This window comes from Pristis pectinata, chromosome 9 (genome assembly GCF_009764475.1).
Source record: "Pristis pectinata isolate sPriPec2 chromosome 9, sPriPec2.1.pri, whole genome shotgun sequence".
In the NCBI taxonomy this organism is placed as follows: domain Eukaryota; kingdom Metazoa; phylum Chordata; class Chondrichthyes; order Rhinopristiformes; family Pristidae; genus Pristis; species Pristis pectinata.
In genome coordinates, this window is record NC_067413.1 from 17,895,356 (window position 1) to 17,919,767 (window position 24,412).

Genomic DNA, 24,412 nt, shown 5'->3' on the forward strand with positions numbered 1-24,412 from the left:
ATACCTCTCCACTTCATTTTACAAGTTTATTTCTGCCTGATTAAAATAAGTGTTTCCCCATTTTATACATTTAGATCTGAACGGTTTCTTTTTAGCTTTAATAGAAACGTAGAAAACCTACAGCACAATTCAGGCCCTTCAGCCCACAAAGCTGTGCCGAACATGTCCCTAACTTAGAAATGACTAGGCTTACCCATAGCCCTCTATTTTTCTCAGCTCCATGTACCTAACCAAAAGTCTCTTAAAAGACCCTATCATATCCGCTTCCACCACCATTGCCGGCAGCCCATTCCACACACTCACCACTCTGAGTAAAAAACTTACCCCTGACATCTCCTCTATACCTACTCCCCAGCACCTTAAACCTATGTCCTCTTGTGGCAACCATTTCAGCTCCAGGGAAAAGCCTCTGACTATCTACCTGAACAATGCCTCTCATCATCTTATAAACCTCTATCAGGTCCCCCCCATCCTGCGTCACTCCAAGGAGAAAAGGCCGAGTTCCCTCAACCTGCTTTCATAAGGCATGCTCCGCATTCCAGGCAGCATCCTTGTAAATCTCCTCTGCACCCTTTCTATGGCTTCCACATCCTTCCTGTAGTGAGGTGACCAGAACTGAGCACAGTACTCCAAATGGGGTCTGACCAGGGTCCTATATAGCTGTAACAATACCTCTCGGCTCCTAAATTCAATTCCACGACTGATGAAGGACAATACACCATATGCCTTCTTAACCACAGAATCAACCTGCGCAGCTGCTTTGAGCATCCTATGGACTCGGATCCCAAGATCCCTCTGATCCTCCACACTGCCAAGAGTCCCACCATTAATACTATACTCTGCCATCATATTTGACCTACCAAAATGAACCACTTCACACTTATCTGGGTTGAACTGCATCTGCCACTTCTCAGCCCAACTCTGCATCCTATCTATGTCCCGCTGTAACCTCTGACATCCCTCTATCCTATCCACTACACATCCAACCTTTGTGTCATCCGCAAACTTACTAACCCATCCCTCCACTTCCTCATCCAAGTCACTTATAAAAATCACAAACAGTAAGGGTCCCAGAACAGATCCCTGAGATACACCACTGGTCACTGATCTCCATGCAGAATACGACCCTTCAACAACCACTCTTTGCCTTCTGTGGCCAGCCATGTTCTGGATCCACATTGCAATGTCCTCTTGGATCCCAAGCCTCCTTACTTTCTCATAAGCTTTGCATGGGGTACCTTATCAAACGCCTTGCTGAAATCCATATACACTACATCTACTACTCTCCCTTCATCGATGTGTTAGTCACATCCTCAAAAAATTCAATCAGACTCGTAGGCAGGACCTACCCTTGACAAAGCCATGCTGACTATTCCTAATCATATTATACCTCTCCAAATGTTCATAAATCCTGCCTCTCAGGATCTTCTCCATCAGCTTACCAACCACTGAGGTAAGACTCACTGGTCTATAATTCCTGGGCTATCCCTACTCCCTTTCTTGAAGAAGGGAACAACATCTGCAACCCTCCATTCTTCCGGAACCTCTCCCTTCTCCATTGATGATGTAAAGATCATTGTCAGAGGCTCCGCAATCTCCTCCCTTGCCTCCCACAGCAGCCTGGGGTACATCTCATCCGGTCCCCGGTGGACTTATCCAACTTGATGCTTTCCAAAACTTCAGCACCTCCTCTTTCCCAATATCTACATGCTCAAGCTTTTCAGCCTGCTGCAAACCCTCACTACGATCACCGAGATCTTTCCTGTAGTGAATACTGATGTGAAGTATTCATTAAGTACCTCCACTATTTCTTCCGGATCCATACACACTTTCCCACTGCTGCACTTGATAGGCCCTATTCTTTTGCATCTTATCCTCTTGCTCTTCACATACTTGTAGAATGCCTTGGGGTTTTCCTTAATCCTACCCACCAAGGCCTGCTCATGTCCCCTTCTGGCTCTCCTAATTTCCTTATTAAGCTCCTTCCTGTTAGCCTTATACTCTTCCAGATCTCTAACATTACCTTGCTCTCTGTACCTTTGTAAGCTTTTCTTTCCTTTTGACTAGATTCATTATAGCTTTTGTACACCAAGGTTCCTGTATCCTCTCGTGACTCCCGTCTCATTGGAACATGCTTATGCAGAACTCCACACAAATATCCCCTGAATATTTGCCACATTTCTTCCGTACTTTTCCCTGAGAACATTTGTTCCCAATTTAATCTTCCAATTTCCTGCCTGAGAGCTTCATAATTCCCTTTACTCCAAGTAAACGCCTTTCTAGTCTGTCTGTTCCTATCTCTCTCCAATGCTATCATAAAGGAGATAGAATTATGATCACTATCTCCAAAATGCTCTCCCACTGAGAGATCTGACACCTGACCAGGTTCATTTCCCAATACCAAATCAAGCACAGTCTCTCCTCTTGTAGGCTTATCTACATATTGTGTCAAGAATCCTTCTTGAACACACTTAACAAACTCCACCCCATCTAAACCCCTCACTGTCTGGAGATGCCAATGGATGTTTGGGAAATTAAAATCTCCCATCACAACAACTCTGGTATTATCACACCTTTCTAGGATCTGCTTCCCTATGTGCTCCTCCATATCCCTGTTACTATTGGGCGGCCTATAAAAAACACCCAGCAAAGTTATTGACCCCTTCCTGTTCCTAACCTCCACCCACAGAGACTCCGTAGATAGTCCCTCCATGACGTCCACCTTTTCTGCAGCCGTGACACTATCTCTGATCAACAGTGCCACTCCCCACCTCCTTTGCCTCCCTCCCTGTCCTTTCTGAAACATCTAAAACCCGGCACTTGAAGTAACCATTCCAGTCCCTGAGCCATCCAAGTCTCTGTAACGGCCACCACATCATAGTTCCAAGTATTTATCCAAGCTCTAAGCTCATCCGCCTTGTTCACAATACTCCTTGCGTTGAAATAGACACATCTCAAACCGGTCTGAGCATGTCCCTTCTCTATCACCTGCCTGTCCTCCCTCTCGTACCTACTACAAGCTTTCTCTATTTGAGAGCCAAACACCTCTTCCCCAGCCTCTCCAGTTCGGATCCCACCCCCAACAATTCTACTTTAAACTCCCCCAAGTAGCCTTAGCAAACCTCCCCGCCAGGATATTGGTCCCCTTGGGATTCAAGTGCAACCCATCCTTTTGTACAGGTCATACCTGCCCAAAAGAGGCCCCAATGATCAGAAATCTGAATCCCTGCCCCTCACTCCAATCCTCAGCCACGTATTTAACCTCCACCTCATTCTACTCCTATACTCACTGTCGCGTGGCACAGGCAGTAATCCTGAAATTACTACCTTTGAGGTCCTGCTTCTCAACTTCCTAACTCCCTATAGTCTTTTTCAGGACCTCATCCCTTTTCCTACCTATGTCGTTGATGCATATGTGCCACGACCTCTGCTGTTCTCCCTCCCTCTGCAGGATATCTTGGACGCGATCTGAAACATCCCGGACCCTGGCACCTGGGAGGCAAACTACCTTCCGAGTTTCCTTCCTGCGTTCACAGAATCAACCTGTCTGCCCACCTAACTATAGAGTCCCCTATCACTAATGCCCTCCTCTCTCTTCCCTACCCTTCTGAGCCACAGGCGCTGGACTCTGTGCCAGAGACACTGCCACTGTTGCTTCCCCAGGTAGGCTGTCTCCCCCAACAGTACTCAAGCAGGAGTACTTATTGTCAAGGGGTACAGCCACAGGGGTACTCTCTAGTACCTGACTATTCCCCTTCCCCCTCCTGACTGTGACCCACTTGCCTGACTCCTGTGGCCCCGGTGTGACCACCTGCCTATAACTCCTTTCTATCACCTCCTCATTCTCTCTGACCAGACGAAGGTCATCGAGCTGCATCTCCATTTCCCTAACACGGTCCCTCAGGAGCTGCAGTTCGACACACCTGATGCAGATGTGGTCGTCCTGGAGGCTGGGAGACTCCAGGACCTCCCACGTCTGACACCAAGCACAGAAAACCATACTCATACTACTTCCTTTCCTCAGTGAACAGCTCAAAGTATTTTTGCAACTTTTGTTTCACAGTCTATCTTTTTTGCACACTTTCATTGAATATCCTGCAAAGCGCATTGCAGCAGTTTCCTTTTTCCTGGAACATATGTGGCTTTTGTAACATTAGTTGGTTATACTTTAAGAATCGCATATTCTAACCAACTTCTCTCTATGTTGTGACTACATTGCTTAGTGTGGAACTTGTCAGAGACTCTTGTCTCTGTGGAGAAGACTACAGGAAGTAGAATACTGTCCCTCACTATAAACTTTTCTTTCATAAAAATACCTTTGTTAATTGGAAATGACCAATTATTATCCAGTATTTTAGAGAGAGCACATTAAGATGTGATGTTTGAAGAGCTGGCTAATGAAATTATGAATGCAGACCCATGTCTGAATTGGAACACTGAAAATCAGACATGATCCCTTCCAACCAAGATAACATGCAGACATAAAAGAAGTAGTGAGTTGTGTGATCCAATTGAAATCATATGTGATGGAACAAATAAATGAAAAGTGAAATAAAATTGTAGAAGTTGGAAATCTGAAAAAAAAAGAAAATACTGGGGATACTCAACAGGTCAGGCGGCATCTATGGAGTGAGAAACAAAGTTAATGTTTCAGCTCAATGACCTTCATCAGAACTCATCTAATGCTTCCTGATCTGCTGAGAATCCTCAGCATTTCCTATTATGATTATGAAACAAATAAAGTCGCCCTTCCTGCTGGATTCTCAGGCAAGTAACATTCAAAGTGGAAGGAAGGATACACGTTGTATCTTGAGTAGGCTAGTGCAGAGATATCAGACCAGATGAGAGATGTTTTTATATCTCTTTGGACATGAGGGGAGAGAATTACAGTAAACCATAATTCCTCAAATTATGCATTTGGTGCATTACAAAAGCGCTGCCTAGTAATGGAACAGTTGACCATTGCAGATTCCTTGCATGTGACTAGAAGCAGAGAGAGTTCTTTGGGAACTAAGATTGTTGGCAGAAAATTGCAGTTTTGCTGACTCAAGGAACTCAGTCATCTGAGATCTGGTTGCCTGCGTAATCTGGGAGTCCAGCTTGAGGGAACAACTGCTTCTTACAAAGTACGTATATACATGCAAAGCTGCCAAGAGAGGCTAGATCTCTAGATAGACTCATAGATACAGTCACAGAGTTATACAGCATGGAAACAGGCCTCTACAACTTCCTCTGGCAGCTCGTTCCATGTACCCACCACCCTCTGTGTGATGTGAAGATGTTTTATGCACAAATTAAGGAGGAGATACATATGGTGATTAATGGACTGGAGAGGTCTCATCAAAGAACAAATCAAAAAGAAAGTATAAAGAATACTAGTGAGGATGGAGGCATGCAATGTAAAGATTCTGAACAAAGACATATAGCCAATATACTTCATCAAACACATCTCAAGGGCACAAGTGGTGCTGAGGATACTGAGCTGGAGACAATCAATACGGCGAGACGCATGCTGAAGTCTTAACTACTGATGCAAAAGACTGAGGCCACCAGATAACATGATCCGATGCACTACCTGGTGAATGATTCAGACAGGGTAGACGGAGACACGGCTAAGAGTAAACCTGTTCTCGTATCACACTTCCATATGAGTGACGACCAAAAAGTAAGGGCTGCAGTTCACAAGAAACAACTTTGCATGGTGGCAGCCTGAACACAGAACTACATTGCCTCACTTTCCACAGGGAAATGGCAGGGCAGAGAAGGCTGTGAAAGGGCATAAATCATCACGGTCAGACTTCCCCTCCTCAGTATCCGAGCATCTGCAATACCCCAGCCCAAGAGATGATGAGCAGCCATGCACAGAGATTTTTGAGTACATTCATGCAGACTCTGCTCCTGACAACAGAAAGGCTGCTAGAACCATAAGTATAAAGAAGCAAGGGGAAATAGCTGGAGGTAGCCAGCGAAGACAACAGGGTACCACAACAGAAGTGCCCAAAATCTAACACATGCAGTGGGAATGAGGTCTTCACCAAACTAGCACTAGAAGGCATTGGTGACTCAACGCAAATCTCTGCCCAGATCAGATGAGGAAGGTATCAAGTATCTTAGAAATGGCTACAGAGACATTTCTGTCCTATTCTGTCTTTGTGAGATGCAGAGAAACTCAATGGCATACCTGACATTCACTTAAAGAAGCAATATTCTTCATGACGAAATCAAAAGGATTAACTGTCAGATGGAATGTTTCCAAGGTCTCAATCAACTTGCTGCCTGTGCCAAAAGCTATGATAATCAAGTTTTAAGTATCTTTATAAAGGCCACAGCAACTTAGTATCTGAAATACCCCTGGTGTCCATCAGACCACCCACTCTCTCAGATCCATTATGAATCCAGATGACTGTCATATACCTCTTTTAGCCTTTTGGCCAAGGTGCATTCCACTAGAATCCATTTCTGACATTAAAAGTCTCTCTGTCAACTTAGCTGTTGTGTAGGGTAACAATATGACCCGTCATTTAGATTTCCCTCAGTACAGCTACAAGCTTCAGGAGACATTTTGTCATGTCTATCTGAAGTGAAGTTGTCCTTGCAAGTTCTTTATCTGAGTACAGGTCCTCCCCAGCTTACGAACTCCTGACTTACATACAGTCCATACACATGAATAGGCTTTTGGGAGACCAGTAGTGTGGATTTGCCAGAGCTGCAGGTATCTTCTGCCATGTGGAAACTCAGTTTACCACCACGTTTCCGACTCAGGTTATGAACAGTTCAACGGGAATGGAACCCTGCATGTTTTCATGCTTTTCCAGTGGTCCAGTGTTAAACTGGGCCTTTCAGCAATGTGGTTCACAGGCCTCTTTCTTCCAGTATCGTCAGCAATATGTTCATCTTAGTGATAAGGTGGGGAATTGTGAGCAGACTTCTTCCCTCAGAAATGCCATCATTGTCAAATTTAATACAAAATGCACGATGCCTCCTATTTTTCCACAGCTCTTACAGATACCACCCTGCCTCTTTTGCTGTCTATTTCAGTAATTTTTTATGAGTTAGGAACTGATCCAGCTTTAAAGTGTAATGAAAACTAGAGTCTTTGAAAATGGGCAGCATAGGAGGGGCTTTCAATAATATAAATCTGACCTTTATTTTACCCTGCATGTTGCCATGTTACTCTGCAATGTATCACAACATAAACTTCATCTGTAGCTACAGCACATCAGCCTCTGCAGGTGAAAGACTCAAAGTTTTTCCATAATTTAATTCATAACTCAGCAATGTTACTTCAAATGCTGTTGATTAATTCTACACTTAAACTCTGTACACAAAAACTGAGACCTTGGTAGATTTAGGTTACTTAATTATCAGATGGTGAGGTTTTTGTTTTTGTTTTTGTTAACGTTTTGCACTTCCTCTCCTCCTGAACAAAGGGAAAGAGGAGACGTAAGTTTTCATTGGCCCTTTGGTAGTTATTTATTTTTTCAGGACGTGGGCATCACTGGCAAGGCCAGAATTTACCATCCATCCCAAACTGCCCTTGAAGTGGTGGGAATGAACCACCTTTCCTGCAATCCTTCTGCTGAGGGTACTTCCATGGTGTTGTTGGGTTGGGAATTCCAAGATTTAAACCCTGAGATGTTGAAGGAACAATGATACATTTCCACATCAGAGTGGTGTGCACCTTTGAGGGGAACCTGCAGGCGGAGCTGTTCCCATGGGCCTGTTGCCTTTATTCTTCTTGATGGTTGAAGTCGCAGGCTTGAGAGATGGTGTCAAAGTAGCCCAGGCAAATTGCTGCAAAGTATTTTGAAGATGGTGCACCTGCAGCCACAGTGCATCAGTGATGGAGGGAATGAAGTGGATTGGATGCCAATCAAGCAATCTGCTTTGCTCTGGATGGTTCTGAGCTTCTTGAGTGTTTTTAAAGCTGCAATCTTCCAGGCAAGTGGTAAATGTTCAATCATGTTCCTGAATTATGCCAAAAAAAAAGTGTCAAAACTGCCGATGAATGGTGTGCCAGGAGATGAAGTATTCAGAGCCAGAGAATCATCCAGCACAGAAGCGGGCCCTTTGGCCCATCATGTCCATGCTGACCTCTTTTGCCCGTCTATACTAATCCCATTTGCCCGCAGTAAGCCTGCATTCTTCTATGCCTAGCCTATTTAAGTGTCTCTTAAACATCGTGATTGCATCTGATTCCACCACCTCCTCTGGCAGTACGCTCCACATATCAAACACTTCCTGCGTAAAAAAACTTTCTCCTCAAATCCCCTTTAAAACTCTTTCCTTTCACCTTTAACTATGCCTCTTACAATTTTATACATTTCTATCAGGTCACCAGTCAATCTCCTTTGCTCCAGGGAAAACAAACCCAGCCTATCCAATCTCTCTGCATAACTAAAGTCCTCCAATCCAGGCAACATTCTGGTGAATCTCCTCTGCACTCTCTCCAGTGCAACCACATCCTTCCTATAGTGTGGCAATCAGAATGGCACACAATACATGACGTGTGGTCTGACCAGTATTTTGTAAAGTTGCAACACAATTTTTATGCTCTATATCCCAAAGCATTAAAGTAAGCATGCAATATGCCTTCTTCACCACCCTATCTACCTGTGATGTCACTTTCAGGGAACCATGGACTTGAACCCCAAAGTCCCTCTGTTCATCAACATTTCTTAGTGTCCTACCATTTATTGTAAATTTGATATTCTTACTTGACTTCCCAAAATGCATTTCCTCGCACATGTTGGAATTAACTTCCATCTGTCAATGTTCCACCCAACTTTTCATCTGATCTATATCCTGCTGTAGCCTTAAGCAACCTTCTTTGTTATCCACAACACTACTAACTTTCATTTCTTCTATAAACATCCAAGTCATACCTCCTACATTCACATCCAGGTCAGTTATATATATCACAAACAACAAAGGTCCTAGCATTGATCCCTGCAAAACAACACTGGTCACAGACTTCCAATCAGAAAAGCATCCTCTTACCACTATTCTCTGCCTCCCATTATCAAGCCAATTTTAGATCCAATTAGCCAGCTCACCTTGGATCCCATGTGCCTTAACCTTCTGGACCATCCTACCATGTGGGACTTTGTCAAATGTCTTAGTAAAATTCAAACAGACAATGTTGACCCCCCTGCCTTCATCAGTTGTTTTGGTTACTTCCTCAAAAAACACTCAATAAAGTTAGTGAGACATGATTTTCCCCATAAAAGGACATGCTGACTCTCCCGGATCAGCCCCTGCCTTTCTAAATGTACACAAATCCTACCCCTTGGGATTTTCTCCAGTAATTTCCCTACCACTGATATAAGGCTTGCTGGCCTGTAGTTCCAATGACATACGGGTTAGAGAATGTTAAGTTAGAGGATGTTACAGAATGTTAATACTTGAAGAATGTTAAGACAACTGTTGTCTGTGTGCCACAGCTGAGCTTCTCCTCTATGTTGTTAGTCCGTGCTATGCTGGCGCTGGAAGCATGGCGACACTTGCGGGCTGCCCCCAGAACACTCCACGCAAAAATGCATTTCACTGTGTGTTTCGATGTACATGTGACTAATAAAGACATCTTATCTTATCTTACCTGGTTTATCCCTCTACCCTTCTTAAATAAAAGAACAACATTAGCTATCCTCCAGTCTTCTGGCACCTCATCTGCAGCTAACGGAATGCAAAAATCTCATTCTGGGCTCCAGCTCTCTCTTCCCTGTTTCTTACAGTTACCTGGGATAGATCTCATCTGGCTTTGGTTATTTATCAATTCTTATGCTTTGCATGACATCTACCAGCTCCTCAGTCTTAACACTGAATATCTTCCGTGTCCTTCTCCTTGTGTAAATACAGATGTCAAGTATTATTTAGGACCTCACCCACATCACCTGGCTTCACAAACAGGATACCCTTCTGGTCTCTAAGGGGACCACTCTTTTCCTGGCTACCCTCTTCCTCCTGATATACTTACAGAACATCTTGGGATTCTCCCTTGATCTTACTTGCCAGGATATTTCATAGCCACGTTTAGCCCTCCTAACTTCTTTCTTATGTTCTCCCCGACACTCCCTTCATTCTTCAAGGGACTCCCTCGATCCTAGTTGTCTGCACCTGCCGTAAATTTCCCTTCTTCTCCTGATCAGTCCTTCAATATTGTTTGTCATTCAAGGTTCCCTAAACATGTCATCTTTGCCTTTGCCCTTACTGGAACATGCCTGCCCTGAACTCTTACTCTCTTTTATAAGTCTCCAATTTGTCAGCTGTTGTTTTACCCACCAGCATCTGCTTCAATCTACTTTTATCAGATCCTCTCTTACACTATTCAAGTCAGCCTTGCCCCAATTCAAGACCTTAACTTGAGCACCAACCTTATCCCTTCCCATAATTACCTTGTAATTTGTAGAATTACGTTCATGGTTCCCAGAGTGCTCCCCCATGGACACTTCCACCACTTGCCCAGTTTCCTTTCCAAAGATAAGGTCAAGTACTGCCCCATCTCATGACGAATTGTCTCAAAAAACTTTCTTGGATGCACTTAACCCCTACTTAAAATCCCCCACTACTATCACCCTCATTGTCTTGGTGTAGCAGCCAGCATAATCAAAGACCCCACCCACCCGGGACATTCTCTCTTCTCTCCTCTTCCATCGGGTAGAAGATACAGGAGCCTTGAGGGCATGTACCACCGGACTTAAGGACAGCTTCTACCCCACTGTGATAAGACTATTGAACGGTTCCCTTATACAGTGAGATGGACTATGACCGCACGATCTACCTTGTTATGACCTTGCACCTTTTTGCACTGCACTTTCTCTGTAGCTGTGACACTTTACTTTGTACTGTTACTGATTTTACCTGTACTACATCAATGCACTTTGTACTAACTCAATGTAACTGCACTGTGTAATGAATTGACCTGTACAATCAGTTTGTAAAACAAGCTTTTCACTGTCCCTCAGTACAAGTGACAATAATAAACCAATACCAATACCCTATTGCTCTTACACCCTTCCGCGATTTGCCTCCATATCTGTTCCTCTAATTCCCAAAAATTCTATTGGGAGGCCAATAGTATAATCCCAGAAAAGTGATTGCCCCTCTCCTACACCTAAATTTTACCTGTCTGGCCTCAGTGGACAATACCTCCAGGATATCCTCTTTAACCACTGTTGATATGTTCTGACTAATCAGTAGTGCGACTCCCACCCCCACCTTCTTTTGCAATCTCCTCTGCCACATCTAAAACTTCTATTCCATGGAACATTAAGCTGCCAGTCCTGCCCTTCCTTCCACCATGTTTCCGTGATTGCAATATCATAATTCCAAGTGCTGATCCATGCTCTAAGCTCATCTGACTTACTTGTGAGGCTCTTTGCATTAAGGTAATTGCAGTGAGCCTGCCAGCACATGCATACTCCCCAACCTTCTCTGCCCATAGGACTTGCTTGAATTATCCTGTACATTTTTCTCCCTACCTGCTGCTTCCATCCCCCTTGCCAAAATAGATTAAACCCTCCTGAATACCATGTGTAAACCTCCCTGCAAAGATATCTGACTCGCTCCAATTTAGTGTAACCAGTTCATCTAGTACAGGTCCCACTTACCCCAGAAGCAATCCCAATGATCCAGATACCTGAAGCCCACCTGCCCCAGCCACACACCCCCCCAAGCCTCCTATACCAGCTCTTTAGCCATGCATTCATCTGTTTTATCCTCCTATTTCTACCTTTACTTGCACATGGCACAGGAAGTAATCCTGAGATTACAACCCTAGAACCTGGCTTTTAACCTTCTACAAACTCACTTCACGTGGCCTCATCCCTCTTTCTATTTATGTTATTGTATAATCTGTACCATGAGCTCTGGGTGTTCTCCCTATACCTTTGGAATGTTCTGTACCCAATCCAAGACATTCCTGACCCTGGTACTAGGTAGGGAACATTCCATTCTGGAGTTTCATCCTTGGCCACAGAAACGCCTGTCTGTTCCCCTCACTAATGAATTCTCCACCACTACTGCTTGGCTAGACTTTTCCCTCCCCTGTTGTGCTTCAGGACCAACCATCGTGCCTCAAACTCAGCTGCTGCTTTCCTTCAGGAGGCCATCACCTCAATAGTTCCAAAATTGTGTAACGATTTGTGGGGGAATGCCCACGGGAGATTCCTGCGCTACCCTCCTGCCCTCACTGCCCTTTGTTGTGGTCACCCATCTTCTTTCTTTCTGTACCTGCAACGTGATCAGCTCACTAAATGTACAATCTGTGACATTACCTGAATTCCAGATGCTCCACAGCAAGTCCAACTGCAGGTGCAACTGCTCTGTGTGGGCTGACAGGAGCTGCAGCTGGACACACTTCCCGGAGGTAGTCATTGATCTCCACATCCTGCAGGAAGAGCATATCACTGCCCTAGTTTCCAAACCCTTTGTCCCCAGTCCCTCATGTTAAGAAACAGAAGGGAAAAAATATTACCTGGTCACTACTCACTCTCCTCACTGAAGCCCACACTTTGACCTCAACAGCAGCATTCCAGCATTTAATTAGACCTGTTCCTCCATTTAACCAAATCATGGTTGGTCTACACCCTGATTCCATTTTATTTTTACTGCAACTCCAGGACACATATTCCTAACAAAGATCCTACCTCAGTGCTGAATGGTTCTAGCATCCATAGACTTTTAGAGGAGAAAGTTGCAGATATATCTGCTGCTGAAAGTAATGATTTTTAGTTGAACTGCTAGTCTATTTGCAGACAAGGAGACGCAGTAATGTGCCAAAGAGTCACAGAGAACAGGAACATGTTAGCGTGAAAACTGGTCCATACAGAAGCATGGGCACCATTCTGGACCATGTCTCTCCCCCAGAAACGATTTGGCCAAGTTTGGATAAAATCTGAACCATTAAGCTTATTTCCAAACTTGGTGTCCTCTACCAGAGGCAATTTCCATGAATGATGTGGGGTTGAAGTATGAACAAAGATGTGATCACCACACTCTCTCTGTCCTCAAACAATATTAAATAGAACATAGAACAGTACAGCACAGGAAGAGACCTTTTGGCCCACGATATCTGCGTCGACCATGATGCCAAATTAAACTAAACCTATCTAACCGCATATGATCCATATTCCTCCATTCCCTGCATGTTCATGTGCCTGTCTAAATGCCTCTTAAACACCACTGTTGTGTCTGCTTCCACTACCACCCCGGCAGTGCTTCCGAGCACCTATCACTCTCTGTGTGAGAAAACTTAGCCCGTCCATCTACTTTAAGCTTTCCCCCTCTCACCTTAAAGTTATGCTCTCTAGTATTTGACATTTCTACTCTATCTATGCCTCTCATAATTTTATAAACCTCCATCAGGTCTCCCCTCAACCTCTGACCCTCCAGAGAAAACAATCCAAGTTTGTTCAACCTTTCCTTATAGCTAATACTCTCCAATCTAGGCAACGTCCTGGTGAACCGCGTCTTCACCCTCTCCAAAGCCTCCACATCCTCCTGTAATGGAAAGACCAGAACTGCATATAATATTCTAAAATCAGCCTAACCAAAGTTCTACACAGCTGCAACATGACTTCCTGACTTTTATACTCAATGCCCCAACCAATGAAAGCACATATTTACTGAGCAGTTTTCACTGTACTTCAACTTAATCCCTTCTTCATAAATAAGAAAGGAAGATTAAGCTGAAGGAGAAAAAATTCTTTTCTGAAATGCAAATATTCAAGTGCTTCATAAAAAATAGTGAGCAAACAAAGAAGTATTCCTGCATAATGTAACAGTGCAGCAGCTGAAGGAATGCTCATAATAAAAAGAGGCAATATCCACTGACTTCTTGTTGTATGTGCATGATCAGAGGTGCAAAGCTGAGTGCCTGGCCACAAATGATATATATCATATTTTAACCATACTTCTAAGACTACCTGTGTTTAAAATCACTTCTGCTGAGTTGAAAAGCTTGCACTTGTTAACTCAGCCTTGTACGCAGTGATCAAACTAATTTTTGAAGTCTGTATCGAAAGCTGATGAAAGGAGGTGACAAGGCAACAGGGCAGACAGGATGAACAATGAGCAGCTTGTGGGTTCTGCAGTCTCGACACATGCTGCAGAATGTTTGCAGTGGCATAATTCCAGCCAGAAAACAGTCCCAAAGATACAGGGAGCAAAAACAAAAATGTTGTGGTTCACAGAGCAAGACTTGCAATGGCACCCTCTGCAATAAGTCAGTAATAGTGTCTGATAGAGGCAATAATAGTCGCCACTAATCTGCCATCAATGCAATGGAATATAGGACATTTAGGATGAATCTTTCAAGATAAGCAAAGGGAAACTCAGCTTCTCAGACTTAGTGACAGGTCCAAAAGCATTGGACCTGGTCCAATTGGACAGGTCCAATCAAAACTGAGGACAATGAGGAATGTAGTGTAGAAATTCATTTTTAGGACCCCTTGAAACATATTTGTTCCATTGGACTTTTCAAATATGGTCACATCAGAATTGCAAATGTCAACCGAAATGTTAAACAAATTCTGCAAAAAATGTGCAATTAGTTCAAAAGGTTCTTTAGATTTATAACATTTTTGGATAAATTTAATTACAGTTAGGAAATGAGTTGATGGAAAAATTAAACCTAATTCAAAGTGCTCAATTATTATTAAATTTACTTTCATCCACAAGAAATCAACATATCCATGGGGAGGCTCTGTTTAATAAAGTTATTCTGAGAAGGCTTTGTTAAATAATTAATTTCAATCATAAACTAAACAGCACTGAACATAATGTGTTAATTAACAACCTGTCAAATAGACAATTTTACATGTTTGACATTGACCAAAAAGGCATGACTTAATCTCAAATTTCTAAAGGTGTCACAACCCCATGAGTAGGCATCTGGCAACTTGAAAGGTTAAACATCATCTTAGAAGCTTTCTGGGCTCAGTTAAATTTGCATTTGTTCCTTGCAGTCATATATAAAAAATAATTAGCTATCAATTCCAGTTGGCTCCATTGGCAAATTTGTTACGATGTATGAAACTAAGTTACAAAAGAGAGAGCAACTGAATTATGCAAAGAGTTGCAGTAACGTGCCATGGATTCACCCAGACGAGGAACATGTCAGCACAAAAACTAGTTCATATGGAACAGTTGGGCACCACACTGACTCACCTCAACCCCTCCAGAAACAGGATGGAGGTTTATCCACAGCCTAAGCCCTGAGCCTAAAGTAGTCCCATACCAGAGTAGTTTCCTTGTAGGTTGAGGGGCTGGTACACCAAAGAAAGCGGCCACCACTTTCTCCATCTTCAAACAGTATTATTTACTAAACAGACTGCACTGTCAATAATTAGAGGAAATGGAAAAGAAAAATAATGCAATTTCTACTCTTATCACTTTTGAGAAATATAGTTTCAGCAAACCAAAATAAATGAATACTAATAAAAAGTTACTTCCCTTGGCCTAATGTGTCGAACAATTCATTCATCTTTATTATAAGGTAATTGCATCTTATCAGACTGCCCCAAGCAAAATCAGTTTGAAACACTTATTAAAATGAGTGGTATTTTTATATTCAATAGATTGTCATTTCAACTCCTACCAGCATGGTTAAAATCCATGACAGAAAAGGCAAAATTAGGTTTAAATTTCACATTATGATGGTATTATGAGCTTGCTCAGTCTAGTTTTGCAGTGGTGAATCGATGGCCATTTTGTACGTGTCCATTACTCACAGATATAAAATTACAGAATGCAGCTGGAGCATAACAGCAGACAAAGCCATTAGTCTTTTCATAAAAATCTATATCAAAAAGTGACTCACAGTTCATCTCTGAGCTCTTGTGTATCATTAGGTGTCCCCAGAGCTTGCAAACTCTTCTCTAAGGAAGTCACTGCAAAAGAATGGTGAGGATGAATGAGAAGATGAGGTTGAAACACCAGTCTGCTTAAAGGTCAGGCACTTCCATAACACAGCCTTTAAGTTTTTGCATGATCTAGAAAAGATTTATTAATGCAATATATTTGATAACTAGCGATTTCACATTTCTGTTTTCACTGGATTAAAATTGATGTTCAGGGAGTATTTACCTCGAACTGACCCACAGGATACAGCGGGTAAGCTGTAAGGTTATTATAAGAAAGACTGTACACAGTGTAAGCAAATAGGGAGCTTAATGAGATGAACATCCAATTCTGTCCTTGCAGTTCCTATTTCCTCTTCTAAGGAACTGTAAAAATGTTGCATTCCAATGAAGTCTGTCTTTTTCTCCCATTTCTATTCACAAACCCAGAAAGTATTTTTGTTTAAATAATTTACCTGCTAAATAAATTAAATTATTAAACTGCTTCCAAACCACAACACATCCTAAGTGGTTTTATTATCCAAATCCTCAGAACATCAAGGCTATATTTAATTATTTCAGTGAAGTGGAACTCCGCAGCCATAATACTTGGGCCCCTTCTTTCACTTTAACTCTTGTAATCCACAAGGCAATGGTTCAGGAGCCAGGAGTGGGATAAGGCTGGATTGGTCTTTTTTTCTGCACCAGAATGGACATGATGGGCTGAGTGGTCGCCTGCTGATTGGCTGATAGGCAACACCAATGGCACCGTAACTACTATCATCCCTAGAGGGAACAGCAGGTTCTTGTCCCATTAAATCATTGCCAATCCCTGGGAACTGCATCCTGAGGTATTCTAGTAATCCATCCTGGCATGTAATGCCTAACAGCAGTTTCAGGTCACATGGCAGCAAAATGAGCCTGCATAATAGATGCCTGAGCTTCCACTGTGTTACCCAGACGCTGGATGGCTTTTGTTTGCACTGAGTCACTGATCGCCATAATGCTTGGGCCTTTGAGTGTTGAAACAGAACTGGCCACCACTTCCACGCTGGAAGAATGGGCATTAAGCTCTGTGCAGAACCCAGACTGCCACTGTATGCAAGCTTCCTCGCAGCCTTGCAAATTTATCAAGCATTGCATGATATACACCAAACAGCCTTTCCCTATAGACCGCCCCACAAGTCATTTTCCATTTCCTCTGCATTGTAGAAATTGTGGATAACCTCATTTCTGGTGATAGAGGCATCAGCAAAACATTTCCCTCTCTCTTACCGCATGGCCATTGAGCCTGGTGACTTGCTGGGTACAGATTCCTCCACTCAACTGATCTCAACTTCATGCACAGTGTCTATCATAATGGTATTGTTCAATATATTTGAACATCAAGTAAAAACACCCACACTCCTGCAGTTAACATGTGGAGCTCTGTGTAAGAAGCTGTTTTTATTTATGCACACATCCACCAAATGACAACACAAGGCTCATCTCAACTTGTCACCAGCCACTAATGTTCCTCCCACATGCCCCAGCCCCTGACTGGTCCTAACAGAGTGAACGTGGAGAGGATGTCTCCATTAGTGAGGGACATCTCTTTAAATCTGAGATTAGGAGGAATCTTTTCAGACAGAGGGTGGTGAATCTGTGGAATTCGTTACTACAGAGGGCTGTGGAGGCCAAGTCATTGGGTGTATTTAAAGCAGTAATTGATACCGTTCTTCACTGGTAAAGGGGTTAAGGGTTACAGGGAGAAGGAGGGAGAATGGGGTTTAAAAAAAGCCAATATTGAATGGGTGAGCATATTCAATGGGTCGATGGCCGAATTCTGCTCCTACGTCTTATGGTCCTGAGCCCAAATATGTCTGCCTTAGTTATCACACTGTCAATATTTCAGCCAACAGCTGGAGATGTGAGATTAACCACATTCATCTTCACTCACTTCCATTTAACTACCATTAATTGTACAGGTTGTAATTCTTGTTAGTGAAAGGAGAAAGACACAAGTTTGAAGTTGTGCTGAAGAGAAGGGGTAAAGTTGAGAGGTGGAGACATATGCCTTCAGCAGCAAGTCAATAAGAAATGATAGTAGGATGAACAGGAAGTGCAGTGTCAAGAGGTGGATTATGTATGAGGATACTCCTTGTAATGCCTCCCCAATGATAGGGATTGGGTTGGGTCAGGATGGTCGTGGGGTAAACTAATGTCGCTGTACCAGAACCCCATTTCTGCTGACTCCAGCTGTGCATCACCTTGCCCTGCTGAGAGCCAGATGTGTTAATGAGTGTTTTCCACATGTTTGGGTAACATAGCTCTCCTGGTTGAAAACTGAAGGTATGGACATGAAGGCTTGCAATGCAGCCAAGTCTTTGAAGATGTGGTGGAGCATGCAAATGTTACATTCAGTCATGGTGAACAGAGGTTACTGGTGGACAAGCAAGGCAGTGGGAATAAATAAACTGCACGTGAGGTGCAATGTAGCTTTTGAAAATGCATTGGTCAATGAATGTCCTGGTCACTGGATCCAAACCCTCTGGGCTTGGCATGTATTTGACCTCTGCCAGGACACCTAAGTGAGGTATTCGAGATAACTAAATAAGTTGATAGGATAAATCCTCAGGTAAGAGAGTCCAAATCAAAAGGAACAAAGCAACATTAGAACAAGACAGTTAGGGGTGATGTTAGAGGCACTTTTGTTTTCTCAGAGGTAGTGAACATCTGGAATTCTATCACTACTAATGCTTGTCCAAACTGGAAATTTTGAAACGGCTGCTGATAAATTTTTATAGGCAAGGATTTTAAGTTTTATGGTTTCAAGATGGGTAAATGGAGTTGAAATACAGCTCAGCCATGATATAATTGGACGGAAGCATTTGTTTGACAGACTGAATAAAGTACTTTTAAGAAAAAGGCCACAAATATAAGGCATGACTAATAAATAACAGAAAACTATTGCAGGTCAGATAGCATCTGTGATGGGGGAAACAGAGTTGACAATTCAGTCAATGATCTTTCATCAGAACTGGAAAATACCTTCAATGTAATAAGGAAGTAACAGAGACTGGAAAAAATGAGGGGTGACCTTACAGAGATTTATGAAATAATGAAGGGCATAAATAAGGTGGATGGTCACAGTCTTTTTCCCAGGATAGGGGAGTCTAGAACTAGAGGACATGGGTTTAAGGTGAGCAAGTTTTTCACACAGAGGGTGGTGAGTTTATGGAACGAACCGCCAGAGGAAGTGGTAGAGGTGGGTGCAATTACAATGTTTAAAAGACATTTAGATAGGTGCATGGATAGGAAGGGTTTAGAGGGATATGGGCCAAACACAGGCAAATGAGACAAGCTCAGGAAGGCACCTTGGTCAGCATGGACGGGTTGGGCCAAAGCGCCTGTTTCAGTCCTGTATAGCTCTATGGCTCTAAAGGTTAGGTTTTTTAAACAGCAGGTAAACCAGGATTTAGTAATTGATAAAAGTGATAGTAATGGACAAGGCTAGAGGTGGCAAAAATGGAACACAAGTAGGAGTAGGCCATTCAGCCCTTCAAGCCTGCTCTGCCAATCAATAGGATCATGGCTGCTCTGACATTCCATGTGTTCAGTTTCCCCACAACCTTTGATTCATTTACTAATTAGAACTCCATCTACCTCAGCTTGAATTTACATGGAGACTCTGTCCCCACTGCTTTCTGTAGTAGGGAGTTCCAAAGACTCACAACCCGTTGAGAGAAGAAAATCTTCCTCATCTCAGTCTTAAACTGGGTACCCTTCATTCTGACCACCATGCCCTCTGACTCTGGACTCTCCCATGACAGGAAGCATCATGTCATCATTTACCGTGTCCAGCCGCCAAAGAAGCAAAGGTAGGTTGAGAGTTAAGGTAAAGTGGAAAGAGCAAAGCTATTATCAGCACCGCACCTAATGACTGGAAAAATGCCAGCAGTGGTTAAGATTTTAAATTTTAGTTAATGTCAAGTCCAAAAATTGCCTCATTAAAACATGAAGTGTTGCCCTTTGAGCTTCACTGAAACAGTGTAGGATGTTCGAGTGGGACTGGGAGAATTAAAGTGGAAAGTAACCAGCAGCTCAGGGTTATATCTGCAGACTGAACAAAGGACTTCCACAAACATGCCTTTGGATTTCCCATTGCAGAGATGACAGCATCATGAGCAATGAATACAGTTTATTAAGTCGAAAAAGGAACAAGTAAAATGCTGACCCATCTGGGAGGAATGTTTTGGATGCAGGAAGGCAGGGTTAAAAGGAAGCCACTGCTGCTCATGGGCAAATGGGAATGGTTAGTTGGAGTGAATGAAGAAAGGACTTGGAGGGTCAATCCCTTCTGGATACTTTAAGGACAGAGGAAGGTATATTTGGTGGTGGTTGAACTGATCAAGGATGATTTGTTGAAAGAGAAGGCTGCAGAGATTAAAAATAGGGACAAGGGGACTCCCGTTGTGGTACTGAGAGGGAATGAAAGTTTTGAAAATGGACCAACCTATTTTAATAAGAACATTAGAAATAGGAGCCATTCAATAAGATCATGGCTGATCTGGCTGTGGACTCAGATCCACCGACCTGCTTCCCCGATAACCCTTAATTTCCCTACTATGCAAAAATCTATCTAACTGTGTCTTAAATATATTTAATGAAATACCCTCTATTGCTTCCCTGGGCAGAGAATTCCACAGATTCACTACTCTTTGGGAAAAGCAGTTTCTCATCATCTCCGTCCTAAATCTATTCCTCTGAATCTTGAGGCTATGTGCCCTAGTTCTAGTCTCACCAACCAGTAGAAACAACCTTCCTGGCTCCATCTTATCTATCCCTTTCATAATTTTATATGTTTCCATAAGATCCCTCTCATTCTTCTGAATTTCAGTGAGTTTAGTCCCAGGCGACTCAATCTCTCCTCATAGGCTAACCCTCTTATCTCCAGAATCAACCTGGTGAACCTCCCCTGCATCTCCTCCAAAGCCGGTATATCTTTCCTCAATAAGGAGATCAGAACTGCACGCAGTACTCCAGGTGCGGCCTCACCAGTATCAAGCACATGAACTCCCAAGTCCCTCTGCACAACATCATGCTGCAATCTTTCACTATGTTAATAATAATCTGATCTTCTATTTCTCCTTTCAAAGTGGATGACCTCGCATTTACTAACATAGTACTCCATTTGCCAGACCCTTGGCCACTCACTTAACCTATCTATACCTTACTCTGTGGACTCTCCACATCCTCTGCACAATTTGCTTTTCGACTCAGTTTCATGTCATCAGCAAACTTTGATCCACTACACTTGGTCCCCTCTTCCAAATCGTTGATGTATATCGTGAACAGTTGTGGGCCCAGCACTGACCCCTGTAGCATCCCACTCACCAGTGACTGTCAACCAGAGAAACACCCATTTATCCCAACTGTCTTCCTTCTATTGGTTAACCAATCCTCTATCCATGCTAATACATTATCCCCAACTCCATGCATTCTTATCTTTTGGATGTCTTTTATGCAGCACCTTATCGAACACCTTCTGGAAATCTAAGTATACAACATCTACCAATGCCCCTCTATCCACTGCGCTCATTACATCCTCAATGAACTTCCAGTAAGTTTATCGAACAGGACCTGCCCTCCCTGAATCCATGCTGTGTCTGCCTGATGGAACCACTTCTATCCAGGTGTCTTGCTATTTCTTCCTTAATGATAGCTTTCGATATTTTCAAAACATCTCTATACTTTTATTAATCCCAGTGAATCTCTTCCACTTTGTTCTATTTTTTGCCATTTGATTGATATAATTTTCTATTTCAATTCATCAGCAAACTTGATATAATTTTCTGGAATTGTTGATTCTCAATGCATTTCTCCCGTACACCATGCATAATTCCATTGATGGCACTACAGTTATCTTCCACTGAAGTGTTGTTGATTTACCTCACATAATAAAAAGCTCTTAAGAGCCCCAGACTTTTTAGAACACAGTTGTTTCCAGGCTGCTCATCTTGGGAATTCCTGAAGGAAAACTGGACTGAACTGTACTGCAATTGGAATTTCAGGAATGCCAATCCATACCAAAATGTGAAAGAGGATATAAGCCTAGGACCAGTGCACCTTCTCCCTGTGACTGCTTCTACTTCCTCTGGGTGCTTTTGCATACTCCCACATCCTAGGTACATCTGGGATGATAGCTTTATTGGCTACTGTAAAGTATGCCTCAGTGTTTTGGGCAAGTGATAGAAATAGGTAGTAAATTGATGGAAATATGAGGAGAATAAAATGTAAAAGGAAAGTAGAGTTAATGGCAGGACTCTTAACAGCATTGATGTACAGAGGGATGTTGGGGTTCAAGTCCATAGATCCCTGAAATTGGCTGCACAGGTTGATAGGGTGGTAAAGAAGGTGTATGGCACCCTTGTCTTTATTAGATGAGGCACTAAGTTCAATAGTCAGGACAATATGTCGCAGCTTTATAAGACTCTGGTTAGGCAGCATCTGGAATATTGCGTTCAATTCTGGTGGCCCCATTATAAGGATATGGAGGCTGTGGAGAGGGTTCAGAAGAGGTTTACCAGCATGCTGCCTCGATTAGAGGGCATATGCTATAAGGAGAGGTTGGACAAACTTGGACAGTTTTCTCTGGAGTGGCAGAGGCCGAGGGAAGACCTGATAGAAGTTTATAAAATTATGATACGCATAGATACAGTTGGTATCTTTTTCCCAAGGTTGAAATGTCTAATACTATAGGGCATGCATTCAAGGTGAGAGGGGGAAAGTTCAAAGGAGTATGTGGGCAAGTATTTTTTTTCTCGAGAGTGTTGGATGCCTAGAATGCACTGCCAGGGGTGGTGGTGGAGGCAGATACAACAACTAATTGTTAGTTAATAAGTGATTGGCTAATTACTTAATTATCAACCGCTAATAAAAAGTTAGGGTCAAGCAGAGCAGCCATTTTGGAGCAGCCATGTTGAGAGTGAATACCAACCTGTGAATACCAGGCTTCAGTGATGAGGGCAAGCAACACTAAGGTAAGGTGAGGGTAGGTTTTCATTCATTTTCTCTGTCTCTTTACTTTCCCTCAAAGCTTTTCAGTCATAGCAAGTGAGCTCAGACCTGTGTCATGCTCCTCCTGAGCAATGTGGGACCTCAGGAAGGCTGCCAGTGTCCCTGATGACTATGTGTGCAGGAAGTGTGTCCAGCTGCAGCTCCTGACAGACCGCATGACGGCACTGGAGCTGCGCATGGATTCACTTTGGAGCATCTGCAATGCTGAGAACGTTGTGGATAGCACGTTTAGTTTATGTTTAGGATAGCACACCGCAGTTTAAAGGCCTAGAGAAAGATAGGGAATGGGTGACCAACAGGCAGAGCAGTAGCAGGAAGGTAGTGTAGGAGTCCCCTGCGGTCATCTCCCTCCAAAACAAATATACCACATTGGATACTGTTGGGGAAGATGGCTCATTGGGGGAAGGCAGCAGTAGCCAGGATCATGGCAGCGTGAGTGGCTCTGCTGCACAGGAGAGCAGGAAAAAGAGTGGCAGAGCTATAGTGGTAGGGGATTCCATGGTAACGGGAATAGTCAGGAGGTTCTGTGGCTGCAAACAGGGCTCCGAGTTGGTGTGTTGCCTCACGGGTGCAAGGGTCAGGGATCTCCCTGAGTGGCTGCAGGGCATTCTGGAAGGGCAGGATGAACAGCCAGTTGTCATGGTGCACATAGGTACCAACGATATAGGAAAAAAACGGGATCAGGTCCTACAAGCTGAATTTAGGGAGCTAGGCGACAAATTAGAAAGTAGGACCTCAAAGGTAATAATCTCAGGATTACTACCTGTGTTACGTGCTCATCAGAGTAGGAATAGCAGCATAGTTAGGATGAATATGTGGCTTAAGCAGTGGTGCAGGAGGGAGGGTTTCAGATTCCTGAGGCATTGGATCCAGTTCTGGGGGAGGTGGGACCAGTACAAACCGGACAGTCTACACCTGGGCAGGACTGGGATCAACGTCCTAGGGGGATTGTTTGCTAGTGCTGTTGGGGAGGGTTTAAACTAATATGGCGGGGGATGGGATTCCATGCAGAAAGACAGAGGGAAGCAAAGCAGAGACCAGACCAAAAAATTAAAAAGAGAAAAGTAAGAGTGGAGTACAGAAAAGTCAAATGCAAAGGACTCAAAGGTTTCTAGCTTCTAAAGGGACAATGAGTGTAAGGGCACTTTATCTGAATGCCCATAGTTTTCAAAACAAGGTCAATGAACTTATGGCACAAATCAGTATGAAGGGGTATGATTTGGTGGCCATGACAGAAACGTGGTTACAGGGTGGAGATGAGTGGGAATTAAATATCCAAGGGTATCCGGTAATACGGAAGGACAGGCTGGAAGATAAGGGAGGTGGGATAGTGCTCTTAATTAAGGAAGCGATCAGGGCGATAGTGAGAGACGATATAAGATCCAAGGAGCAGAATGTTAAATCCATCTGGATTGAGATTAGGAACAGTAAAGGGAAAACAAAAATCACTGTAGGGAGTTGTCTATGGGCCACTGAATAATAACATTTGTGGCACAGGCAATAAACCAAGAAAT

The 24,412-nt window shown here is 43.1% G+C and overlaps 1 protein-coding gene across 4 annotated transcripts in view; it reads right to left on the reverse strand.

The window, feature by feature from the left end:
• tsnare1 (T-SNARE Domain Containing 1) overlaps positions 1–24,412 on the reverse strand; it is a 650,834-nt gene that overhangs the window by 399,792 nt on the left and 226,630 nt on the right. For all 4 annotated transcript variants that reach the window (XM_052023541.1, XM_052023540.1, XM_052023538.1 and 1 more), the window contains exon 4: positions 15,821–15,890. In XM_052023541.1, the coding sequence (XP_051879501.1) occupies positions 15,821–15,890 (70 nt within the window). The remainder of the gene's footprint in view (positions 1–15,820; positions 15,891–24,412) is intronic.